Consider the following 13,740-nt stretch of genomic DNA (forward strand, 5'->3'; position numbering starts at 1 on the left):
ATTGAGAATGTGGCAGGGAGTCAATGGATGAAAGAAACCCAGTCCAGTTTTTCAAGCTACAGAGGGGCCATCAGACCAGATATTTTGTAGGCATCAGGTATTTGTAAAATACTTTGAGAGAAATAGGCTGTTATGCTTATCTTTTGTAGATCTAGAATAGGCATAGTGTAGAGTACCCTGGAGAAGATGTTGGTTGTTAAGGGTAGATTATTACAGGCAATGATAGGCAGATTGGGCTACAGTGAGAATGGATTTGGCTCACAGAAGTTACTGGGTTTAGACTACGGGTATATTTGGCTCATTTACTGAAAATATTAAATTGCAGGGAGGCATTGAGTTGAGTAGAAAAATAGTAAGGATTCTTGCCTATGTGGTGGATTTTGTCATAATGGCAGATGGTGCTGAAGGTATCATATATACTGTCTTTGAGCTGGAAGGGATGTTAAAGATGGAGTGGAAATTGGCATTTTCAAGACTGAAGGATGCCTGTTGGTAAAAAAAAGGAAAGAAAATATGAGGAGATTGAATGCCCTTTAGGGAATATGAAATCGAAAGAAGTGGATCATTTTAACCCATCTGCAGCCTATTTAAATACTGTAGCAGTTCACTGAGAAAACACATTTAAATCCAGCACTATGGCAGTCATCTGCACAGTAACTATTTCAATAAGTTATCACTAACCCCGCTGTATTCACTAAACGTATGTACAACAGGGATATTGTCACTTTTTTGTTCAGGTCCAGTCGTTTAAGTTAGCCTGCGCCGAGGTATGATCTCGTTTCGAAAGACTTGGCCCACCGACATTATATGTATCACTTTCCATGTCATCAGCACTATTATATGCATCACTCATACACGAACTAAGACCTTCAGGGTCTACTTCATTGTCACAAACATCACTGTCTTCATAATCACTCTCTAAAACTCTATCTATTAGCTTTCGTGTTCCATCTTCATCAACACCAACATATCTGCTTGACGCCATGATTGCAACTGATGTGAACGAAGTAAGATGAACAAAGATACTTCTATCTCTTGTTCCAGAAGTGTGTGATAACCTGAGCATGGAGCGCGGGATATAATCGAAGTCGCATATCTAAACTTCAGCTCAGAATGCATACAAATGGCATCTGTGAGTTAGTAACTGAACTATATGTATTGATATACAGCAGTATTCGTATGCCATGAATAACTTTTGCGAGTTAGGGTCGTCAAATGATGCTTTTGGATTAAGTGTATTCTTCAAGGATGGTAAAATGCTATGTGAAATTGAATGTCGATGTAGCATAGACAGTGCTGCGACCATCAGTAATCTGCAAGAAAAAACTTGTCTTTACATAACTCTGTTTTCAGACTGACTTTGTAATGTGGGAGTGAAAGCTGAAAGGACTCAGAATATCTTATTCATAAATGGGAAGTAACTACACATGAAGTTGGTGAGAATGATTGATGGTACTCACAGTTCAGAGCAAAGGCAAGAGGGTACTCAGAATAAGGGGATAAAGGCTAATTTAGGAATGTTCTCAATGGATGGTGATGTGCATATAAACCTGCATTGTCCACTGCATGCAAGTCCTGTTTATCCTCTTTATCATCTCACCATTTAGATTTGCATTACCCTGCAGATGTGATTCCTGGTATCTGAAGGAGGTAGATTTCATAGGATCCTTGGTGTTCGCCATTCCCATATGGCTCCAATTCTCTTTGGTCCCATTAATTATATTTACCTCTCCTGACTGTGACACTTTTAATGTGTGGATTGTAATTCTGTTTGGTCACACTGGATGGCAGTAGGATCATTCTTACAAGTATCGCTTACTTTCACCACTTTCACTTGAATGACCAGGCGAGTTGGCCATACGGTTAGGAGCGCGCAGCTGTGAGCTTGCATCTGGAGATAGTGGGTTTGAACCCCACTGTCAGCAGCCCTGAAGATGGTTTTCCGTGCTTTCCAATTTTCACACTAGGCAAATGCTGAAGCTGTACCTTAATTAAGGCCACGGACGCCTCCTTTCCATTCCTAAGCCTTTCCTATACCATCATCGCCATAAGACCTATCTGTGTCAATGCAATGTAAAACAAATAGCAAAGGAAAAAAAAACATACTTGAATGAGTTTTGACATCAAGCATATACTTGCATTGGTAGCAGATTTTGCTTTGGGTTTTTGAAGTGAAGTAAGAGTTCAAAACCTTAAAGGTCCACCAAATCTTGCCATTTTCATATTATAATTTTATCTTCTCTTTCTCCACAGGGGTGTTTGTCAAAAGCTATAATACCTATCTGTTTAAATGAAATGTAGACCATGCTCTTGTTGATATGGGCAGTTCAACAAGTTGTATTTCTGAGAAGCTGGTCCAAAGCTCAAAGTACCTACAGGTAGACCTCGTTATACGCGATAGTTATGTTTCACGGAATTGCCACGCATACCGAATTTGCATAAATCGAGAGTCATTTTATATGTAAAATATAGGGTTAGGTTTCCGTTTACTCACATATTAAGTTTAAAATAGCAGAGATTCTTAGTGTTTTTACAAAAAGTAACCATTATCATGTTTCTGAAATGCATTTTAATGCAAACACTTAAAAATTTAACACTGGAACACACAATAATGAACTAAACTCTGCATACAAACTTTTGGCTTTAGCTTGAATAGTAGCTCCAGAGTGAGGCATGTGTTGTTGGTTGTTATGCTCAATCCAATTCAGTCCAATTCATTCTTTCCATCACTTCCGAGAGAGAGTTGGTCACTAGAGTCACACTTAAGTTAGTAGAAGATTGAGCAGTTTTTTGAATTGATTCCGCATTGTCACGAGTAGTTCTCACGTTGGATTCACTAAATCCCAAAGCACCCTGAATGTCAACAATACGCTCACCTTTCTCATATCGATCCAAAAATTCTAACTTTGTTTCTAATGAATATGACTTTGGTACATGCTTCTTTCCTTTGACTGGCACACTTTCTTTCCTTTTACCCGGCATTTTAAATACGAACTCTGTCAAGTGCAACTTCACTGCTCTGCTGACCGGAACTGACAATGCATGTCTCGACAAACACAACAGAAGATGCGCGTAGATATACGCTGGCCACGTATAACCTCGGCACACAATGTGGTATACGGTATGTTACAGAGTTGGGCACGAATGTGTGTACCTACCTTAAGAAATTACAGCTTCCACGCACTGTTAACAGATGGCAGCAGTAGACTTCAAACCATAATCGTGGATAAGCAATCCGCGCACAACGGGGTTTACCCGTGTTTCTGCTAGAGGTCTTACTGTTGCTATGGCATCAACATCATCTGGCTCTTTAGTGAAAGGAGCCTGCTCTGTAGAGATAAAAATTGAAGACCATATATACAAAGATATTGAACATTTTGACTGACAAAGGACTTCATTTTAGGACGTGAAATTCTTGCCCGCCATTCATCTGTAGAGATTAAATTTGGGGGTCACAGAGAACCACTGAGTATCTGCGGATTAACAGAAGTTCTGAATTATACCTCCAGGTTGCAAACCAGTCGCTATAAAGCCCTGACACCACACAGCAACCGATATCAAATTCATTGAACAAGATGTTTGGCAACTTTTAAATGGGGATGTAAAAGAAGAAAGCTTTTCTCACTGGTGTGCTCAGGTTCTTGTCATGTCACCCAATCAAAAAGCCGCAAGGGCCTTATGGTTGTTGACTACTTACGAACAATAAATCAGTATACCGAGCTAGACACTTATCCACTCCCACGTATCGAGGATATATTCAACATGGTAACAAATGATGAAGTGTTCAGTTCAGTTCAGTTCAGTTAATTTCAAAAAAGCGTATCATCAGATCCCCATCTGTGAGGCGGATTGCCCTTTCACAGCATTCAAAGCATGCAGTAAACTTTGACAGTACAAACGGATTCCATTTGGCCCCACAAATGGAGTACCTTGTTTCCAAAGGACAATAGATGTGATTATATAAAATGAAGGACTTACTAGGGTTGCAGCATACCAAAACAATGTCATTGTGGGTGGCAAAAACAAGGAAGAACATGACTTTAATTTGAAGCTGTTGAAAGCCATTGAACAGTATGAACTCGTGATAAATGAGAAGAAGAGTATTTATTTGGAAAAAACATTAGGCCCCTAAGGGTATTGGGTTACATCATCTCCAGTCATGTAATCCACTCACATCCAGAGCGATTGACACCTTTACAAATGCTCACATTACCAATTGACACTGCTTAACTTTGACGAGCCATGGGCATGTTTGCTCATTTTGCCGACTTCATCCCAAGATTCTCCCAGAAAGTACATAACCTTTCAAGTGGTAGTTTTCTATTAAGTGACAAAGCCATTGAACCATTTAAAGCCCTGAAAGATGATGTGAAAAATGGACTGTTTTCAGCTATAGATGATAAAGTTATGCTTACTGTAGAGACTGATGCTTCCGAACACACCTTAGGAGCAACAAAATGGACACCCCATTGCTTTCTTCTCTCGCACACTCAACCGATCTGAATGACGACATTTATCCATGGAGAAAGAAGCACAGGCTATCATTGAATGTGTCAAAAACCGAAGACATTACTCACTAGGAAGACGTTTTCGACACATCACTGACCAGAAGTTTATGTTTGATACTAGATATCTTAGTAAGGTGAAGAATAATAAGATACTGCGCTGGAGACTGGAACTCTCATGTTTTGATTATGAAATAGTTTATAGACCAGAACAACCTGGAAGTCCTGGACACTGCCACACCCCTCCCTCATTAGCCAGATCTTCAGTTCCAGCTCCATGTAATATGGAATCTCCAGAATAATCAGGGTCAGAAGAAAGTGGTCAACTGCCTCTCCGACTCCTGCCAGCTACCAAGACTGAGCACAAGAACCCATCACTGTCCTACCTACCTTAAGAACTATTATTTATGTGCGGATAAATGATAGATTCTTATTTGTATGATGTCTTTGACACTTCTTATTCCAGTTTTAAAGTGGCCTTATTTGTTTATTTTCCCTGGCACTTCTTAGTCAGATGTTACGTTACAATTGAATCAAATTTGTTTATGTACCTGTTAGTCATCTTAAGTTCAATAAATTGAAGTAAATGAACATGTGATATCTGCTTTTATAAGGTTTTTATTAAATTTAAGATGATCAACTTGGATAAGCTACCTATAGCTAAATAGGAAGGGGAGTTAGTGATTGGAGTAACTTACCAAGGGAGATGTTCAGTAAATTTCCAATTTCTTCAAAATTATTCAAGCAAAGGCTAGCAAAACAACAGATAGGGAATCTGGCACCTGGGCAACTGCCCTAAATTCTGATCAGTAGGGAAAGTGACGAGCAAAGAAGGTTTTCAGGGAATGGTGAGTTCTGGTGTCTTAACTATGTTTTCGTGTGCAGAAGTGAACAGTGCTGTAATTTGTTTTGAAGAATTACAGATTGCCACCTTTTAAGAGATTTTTGCATAGTGTAGAATTTCTGTTAAGTGTGATAGAATATGCTAAACAACATCCTAATAGGGCATTAGAAAGACAATTTCAACTGCCATCTGGGGAATATTGATTTGCCAGAAGCAAAAGGAAGACAGTTCATTATTACAACGAAGGAGTAAACATCTGGCAGTGAAAATGAATATTTTAGGACGGAAATGAGTTGCTATAGCTTCATGTTACACTGTGTAAAGTTGTATCCCTGCTTAACCTTCTAGATCCCTGATATATTTTGGGCTGATAAATGCATATAAATATTTTTCCCTAAATTTCCGTCCCTAAAATGAATAAACGTGTTATTGTCCGTAGTGACTTCTGGCCTGAAAAATATGGTGTATTTTATTGCAGCATAACTGACTTTTACCTTTCCTGAAGTCAAAACCACTTCTTTTGAAGTTGGGATATCTGCATAATGTCTGTCTGAGTATCACGTTGTTCTTTTTGGAATTCTTTGAATGTGGGGTACGGAGAGGGATGAAGTTGTCAATTACACTGAAAGATATTTCTGTGTGTATGATTTAAGTACTGTCCACTTTTTGGGAAAGAAGTATGATCGAATAAGAATACTGTGAGATTAACTTTTAGTACGATAATGTGTTTTGGGAAATAAAATCTGTGTGAAAAATTTGTCATTGGAAAGAACTATAATGAAAAATAGCCATAAAAATGGTTGGAAAACTGCCTGGAAACTTTGGTTGTCATGTCTTTAGCATGAAGAACTTGGTCGAGATGAAGACAATTACATGTCTGCTTCACAAGTAGACCCTTTTTTGCAATGGACTGGAACAAAAGAGTAACAAGTTAGGTCATGTATAGAAAGATTGGAAGAGGGAATGGAGCAAATAATAGGATAATTGCAATGGCCTGTCAGTGTGGACATAAAATTGTTAAAGGATGTGTAGATTGTTCTCATCCCTTCAAGTTACTCCTTTCCTGTAGCTAAGCACTTGCAGTATGTCATGCTATCAGGTGTGTTCCTTTTCATGTGTTTATTCCTCTATATACCTACTTTCCTTTTTTCATTTCTTATATATTTATGTTGGATGATAAACTGATGATAATTGCGTTGTGTCAGAGAAGTATTTTATCAGCCATTTCTTGTTTATATATTTTGGTACTTACTCTTCTTCCCTCATTTCTTACTTATAGCCTTCTGAAGACATTAAGGAGGAAATGTTCGGAGAACAACATCAACTGGTTCCAAGCATCAAAGAAAAAAATAGGTAAATTCAACACTAAGCCTACACAATATGGAATATCTTGTTTACCTGTTCACTGGTATGATCAATGGTGGCTGTTTTTTATGTCCAAGAACTGGCCATTTTCATCACTTTAATTTTTTCTTTACAAAGTTACTTTTAATATCTTATAAAATCTAATGGTTAGAAATAAGTGAAATGTTCAGGAACTTAAAGAACTTCTAGACATAATTTTATTTAATAGTCTGTAAAAAGTATCTGATGTAAATCAAGATGTTTCTGAAGTGTGTCTGTTTTTAATACATATGTGCAACTGTGAAGAACTCTTTATTATTTTACTATCACTGCTTTATTTGTCATCGTATTTGTATCATCTGAAGTGTGATCTGCAACTATTTCCTCCAAAGTATACACAATTTTCTTAGAAATATAAACTTTTTTACCTCTAACATCACACGGAGATATGTTGTCAACAAAATGTACAAATTCAATATTGATTTATTTTAGAATATATTGAAAAATTTAATTGTTTCAATCACTGGTAATTAAAAACGGGAATTGGTGAACCAAAACTTCATTGATCAATATATTTGTTTCATGTATTGATTTACAATGGCTTCTTTCTGACACCTAACCTAATTTTACAACTGTTATATGCAGATATATTAACTGGATAAGATAGATTTCAATAGAATTCTTCAATATTTCAAATAGACTTAAGTTACAACCCCACCACACCATACATTCTTTTGACATTTCAAATATTCCTATAAATAAAACCATCAATTTAATCAACAATAATTTAAACAAACATAGTAATCTTACAACATTAAAAATTGGAAAATGTTTGAATATCCTAAAATTTATTTTGGGCAAAAAATATTTCTCTTCCAATGACTTCATTTATCAACAAAATGGTCTCCCCATTGGTTCACCAGCTTTCGGGCATCTTAGCCGAGACCTGTACTGATAATTTGTAACAGTCCAAAGTCATCAACAATATGAATAGTTTCTTGTTTTTGGGCAGGATATGTCAGCAACATCTTTGCCATTATCGATCAATGTATCAGGCTTTATTAGACAATCTCAATTCTTTAAATCCCCATATAAAATTTACCATACTATCCAAAGTCCAAGAAATCCTTAAATTTTCATGGTTTCAAAAATCATCAGAAATAGTCTCATTTTTGGCATCTTCAGGAAACTGACTCAAACTCTCAATATCATCAAATGGAATTCCCTTCATCCATGCATGCATTCCATAGTATGTTAGTACGAATTTTGAAGACGCCGATGTGCCGGAATTTAGTCACACAGGAGTTCGTTTACGTTCCAGTAAATCTATCGGCATGTGGCTGACGTATACGAGCACCTTCAAACATCACCGTGCTAAGCCAGGATCAAACCTGGCAAGTTGGGGTCAGAAGGCCAACGCCTCAACCGCCTGAGGCACTCAACCAGTTCTTTATTAGTTCGTAACGGCATTACGGAAAGAACACGCAGACACTGAAGATACTAAACCATCTACAACTTGATCAAATGCGATGCCGCCATCAAGAAATTTCATAGTCCCACATTTTGAACATTGTTTCCAAAGTCCAATAATGTTAAGTGTACTTAAACGCTATTGAACATAATGTAACATTTTATTGAATTCGAAACAAGGGTGTTTGTGAATGTTTCACTCGAAAATCAATATTTGTTTGGGACAACAGTTTTGGGAACTAAATTCTATGAATGCATTGCGAAAAGTCTGTGCAAGTGAGAGACATAATGCCTTTATTATAATAGTGGTGCGAGAACTAGGGGAGCTTCCCTACTAGCCGTGTCATATATTTCTTCATCTAAAGTTCAAGGAGATAATCTACATTGAACTGCAGAACATAGTGGTTTTTGAAACCCAAAGTGCTGTGAGGAAAGTGCTGAATAGTGATTTGAAGGATCCATTATATTTCAGTCGGCCTGGTTATTAATGTAACTGAACACCGAGGAAACCTGAGAATACTTGAATGATGATGATGATATTGATGATACTACTACTAATAATAATTGTACCGGGCGGTACACCTCCACGCCGCTAATTCAAACCTTGCGCCAGTTGAAACTCCCCTACTGGAGGAAGTCTGAACCTTATCTAATGTGTTAATTTTCAAGTTTCTCAGAAGATGTCACTACTTAGAAATTTTGAAGTTTCTGAACTGGGTCGTTTTTGATGTGTGAACTTTCTCTTCTAGAGGACACTACTGAAGAACTACAACGGTGCACCCTAGTGCGAAGTGAAAGAACTGTTTTTTGGAGAAATTTTTATTTCAAAAGTTTGTTCCTTGTTAAATTTCTTTCTGTTATTGTTTAAGTTGGCTGTATAACCCTTTCTTTCCCCTTGTTTTGAATCTAGCCAATCCCAAATTTCTTTAATTAATTTATGACCAATCAGGTGTATCTTCCTCAACGGGAATATGCTGCTTAACCCTAGCCAATAAAGTTTTTGTGGGAGGGTGTTCTCATTCCTGAAACGCCTCGAACTTTCCGCGAGAGTATATAAACTGCTGATTTTCGGGTCTCCGGGCCACTTCAGTAAGATCTTTCTGTGTGTAAAGTACGTAGCAGGGGGCGGGAAGCGCCTCTTTCTTCGGGCAGCAGTTCATCCATAAGGTAATGGCCGTTTAATAACTTCTTTTCTTGCTAGCTCAGCAGTTTAACTCTCGGGGCGGGTCCGAAGCTTTTCCACCATGTAACCTTTCCCTAAAATGTAAAGACACTTAGTATCTATTCTATCTTTTAAACTGCATATCGGGATAGAGAGTGATTAACCCTCTCGAGCTCCCACTCATATTGCATTGAGGTGAACTTATTTTCACTACCTTTCTTCCTTAACGTAATGTAAATTGTTTCTTTCTAAAGTCACCTCTTAAGTATGGGATTAGCCCTTGCATTAACGGCCTAGTGCCAAATAGGTTTTAAACAAATGTATTAGGAGTGCAGATCGCCTCCTCTCAAGTTGGTATTTTAGAGGCCATGTAATTAAACTTTTCTCACTTAATAGGCCTCAGTAGGTTGGTTATTTTACACCTGTGTTTATGTCCTTAGAGGACAGCTTGAAGGTGGAATTTGGTGTGGCCTTTGACAGGCTTAAATTTTGAGAGCGAGTTGCTCTTTCTTGAAAATTTTGTTTTCTGCGCGCCTCAAGGAGGCTTTACTGTGTAATTTGGAGCAAGTGCTCCTGGGTATGAATGAGGTTTTCTGCCCCTCTGTTGAAACTTGTTTTGGGGTAAAGCTGGGCTAATTGCTCAAGAATTGTGAGTTCGGGGCTCGAAGCCCAAATCCTGTAAATACTGTAGTTGTACTTTTGTTGCCTTGCTACTCTGTACCTGCCATGCTTGTTATTTCTTGATTTTGCAAAGAAAATATAACCTTGTTAAATTTTAAATTAACTTTAATTTCGTAGCCTGAGACCTGTTCACCCCCGCACCTTCTTTCACCTCTGCTGTTCCACAGATACCTCGGAACAATAATAATCAGCAACATCTGCGTACACAAAGTCGTAAGTCTGTGCAATCATTATATGAGCAAAATGTCCTTATAGGTACTTGTTTCATACTGTACCTGGAAAAGTCATAGGAAAAGGGACATGAGACTGGTCTAATGGACTGTTCAGTTCTTAGGAGCTGGTACAGAGAAAGTTGTTCGCAGTGCGAAATAATAGATGTTACTTTTAAAATGTTGAGTTTATTCAACTTGTTTAGGCCTTCATTATTTCAGGTTTGAAAATAGAAAATTAAATTTAAATTTCTGTTGGATTTACTGTTGCCCGATTTAAGCAATATTATGAATTTTTGTGAGTGTTGCAACAAATAAAATTGGAAAATTAATCATTATCTTCATTAAGTTCATAGAGTTCATAAAATAAATATCACTTTGAAAAGTAATTCTAAAGTCTTTCTGGAATATTATCACTTAAAATTCCTAAAGCCTTTCTTGAATGTTAGCACTTCAAATTCATAAAGTTTTTCTAAAGTTAACACTTGAAATTTCTACAGTCTTTCTAAGTTTACACTTGAGGAAAATAAAGTTACTCTTCTCGCAAAGTCTAGTATTACTTCGTATTTTACGAGTACTGTTTAACACGATGATGTAGATGTTGATTCCCATAGGGAATCAGAAATAATTGTTCCGAATGAGTAAATTTATAATACCAATATAAATGGTCCGTTATTGGACATTATAAATTTTCCAGGTAACTCATTCCTGGTGCCAGCGTTTCGCCCCCGTGTGCTAGGCTGGGCTCATCAGTTGGTACCTAGCACACCTACCAAGACGCTGGATAGTGCATACCGTGGAGGCCACTGCATGGGCTAATTGTTGCCACCGGCAGTGCCAATGCACTATGAGAGACATTCTCATTTCAAAAATTGATGCCTGCTTGGCCATCAGATGATGTAGATGTTGATTCCCATAGGGAATCAGAAATAATTGTTCCGAATGAGTAAATTTATAATACCAATATACATGGTCCGTTATTGGACATTATAAATTTTCCAGCTAACTCATTCCAGGAATTCTCTTATTCCAGGAATGAGTTAGCTGGAAAATTTATAATGTCCAATAACGGTCCATTTATATTGGTATTATACTGTTTAACACTTCGAAAATCTAAATGAATTATATGACTTCTAATTGGTAATGAAAGTTTGTTGAAAATGAAGTAATCACTGTCCTTACAGTACAGTACTTGAGATAAAAGTTTGTTGGTAAATACACCCATATCACCTGAGTAGTCTTGATGCTGGAACTGGAAAAATGCGGTTCAGCGAACAGCATTTGGTATTCCTCTGATATGATGTCCACCATAGTACCACATACCATCTCCCACGATGTACCACGTTAATTCCCACATCGTCTCGAACGTCACGTTGGTATGGTGAGGTAGACACTCTGTCAGGGTTTCTGGTGTCACTAACGAGTTCCGTAAACACGAGGATGTTCAACTGACTGTATAAGTTATGAGTGTCGGATACACACCATTTAACTCAGTGAAACATGTTAAATCACTAGTAGAAAGTAACTAGAAACACAGTTCAAACCAAAGTTTATCGTGCACAGTTTCAAAATTAGAAGTACAGTTCACAAATAACTATAGCTTGACTAATTAGAAGCACCATTCAAAATAATTATAGCTTAGAAGCACAGTTCAAAGCACAGTTTATCAAACAGTTCGTCCTATTTATACATGTAATTCACATCAGTGTCTTGAGAACTCGATGTATGATGAATGTTTGGTTTCTAATAACATACGAGTTCAAATAATTATCGTGTTACCAATTGTAAATTCAGTTCCCTCACAATACAAGTATGAGGTAGTGTAATCATCCCTAACTATTGGTTGCACATGAATTAAGAAGGTACTATGGATTATTTCTCTTAAATAGAGTTAGTATTCCACGAAATAGTCATAAAATAACCTTAATGTTCACTAAGTTATCCACTAGCACAGTTCAGAATAAGTGAAGTTTGAATTTCAATACAAGACAAAGCTAAGTAAAGTCGTTCACTTTCTGTCATGAAAAATACTAAGTCCGTAAATCTCAAAAATATTATCAATCCAGAACTATCACTGTGAAATGTTTAAGTTTGTCTCGATACACAGAAAATTTTTCTAAGTCCTGAAATACTGTAAAACTTTTACAAATACGACGACGATTATGTCAAGATAACACGCGAAGAAGTTACTAGGTTCGAGACCTGTACGCGGAGACAGCATGGTGATCTCTCATCTATGAGTTGCGATTTGTAACTGCTTATACCTCACCAGGGCCCGTCCTTTTATACAGAATGTCAAGGTCAGCTGTCCTCATGGAAAAATGCAACTTCTTTGTAGCTCAATATCTGGATAATCCATGAGCCTATTTACATTAAAAATGTTAACATTTTGGCACTTAAATAACGAGCTAGACGGTGATGTACTTCATTTCTCAATACCTCAAAGTGTTTAGGAGATATTAAAAACCTTCTCTTATATTCTAGACGATTAGGCGAAGTTCACGTGATGATTGCGTCATCCCGCATGCTTGCAGCCGGTGACGTAGCTTGCTTGCTTCTTGCCTGCGGCTCCATGCCGTCCCTTTACCTCGCGCATTCTACTCATGTGTTTGAGCCGTCCTGTTGCAAGTATTCTTCTAATTAAATAATTGTTCCAGGCCATAGGCAAACCTGGTACAATACGTAATGCATAATCATCCAAAGGATTTTTCGTTTAGTGTCCTATCTATCTTTCTGTGTTCCTGGACGTATTTTACCGAACTCCATATTTCGAATATACTCGTTTAGGGTGTGTCATCAGGTGCATATGATGTCAAGGTCATCACGTGGGTTTATAGGAAGAGTTTTGATAAATATCTTTTTCAGCATCGCGTATGTCAAAAAATGTATATAACAAACATTTAAGAATTTGTAATTTCCTTTCATTTATGCAACACAGGTATTTATCTTCCTATAGAAGGAAAATATCAGTTTAACATGCCGTATTAAACATATAAATGGAGCCATGTAACTTCGCTTAAAATCATAAAGGAAACATACAAACCATTGCAACTTTCCCTTGGACGAACGGGTACAAATGCTAGCATAGTAACACACAACTATGAATTATAGTTAAGAGCTGTGTACTCCCAGTTTCTGATTGCTTATGATATTGAAATCTGCCCTACCCTGTGCGCTGGTTGGAACCAAACCTATACTTCCAAGTTTCACGCAAATCAGTTCAAAGAGCCTTCAGACCGTATTTAGAGGGATGTCACCATTATGTTTCAAGGCGTTTCAAATGTCTATAATCTACAACTGGTCGGTTTACTGTGAAAGAGAAATAAAAAAGTAGTGTTACACGTAGAGGATTCTTTGAGTTTGTTTGGGCCGCCTGAGGACCACGGTGCTTGTGCTTTAGCTGTGTTCTTATTTTTGATTGTTGCTGCTGCTGGTGCACGTAATAGGAGGTTTGGCCACTGCTTTCTTCTTGGAACTTTGACCTTTTCTGTTGGCCCAGTATTCCTTCATTTCCTTACTGAAGTC

At 37.5% G+C, this 13,740-nt stretch overlaps 1 protein-coding gene across 1 annotated transcript in view; it reads left to right on the forward strand.

Moving 5' to 3' along the window:
* The window catches only part of LOC136874408 (zinc finger protein 182), a 113,674-nt gene that overhangs the window by 87,324 nt on the left and 12,610 nt on the right, over window positions 1-13,740 (forward strand). The window contains exon 4 of the mRNA XM_068227786.1: window positions 6,629-6,702. Within this exon, the coding sequence (XP_068083887.1) occupies window positions 6,629-6,702 (74 nt within the window). The remainder of the gene's footprint in view (window positions 1-6,628; window positions 6,703-13,740) is intronic.

Source organism: Anabrus simplex, chromosome 5, assembly GCF_040414725.1.
Source record: "Anabrus simplex isolate iqAnaSimp1 chromosome 5, ASM4041472v1, whole genome shotgun sequence".
Classification (NCBI taxonomy): domain Eukaryota; kingdom Metazoa; phylum Arthropoda; class Insecta; order Orthoptera; family Tettigoniidae; genus Anabrus; species Anabrus simplex.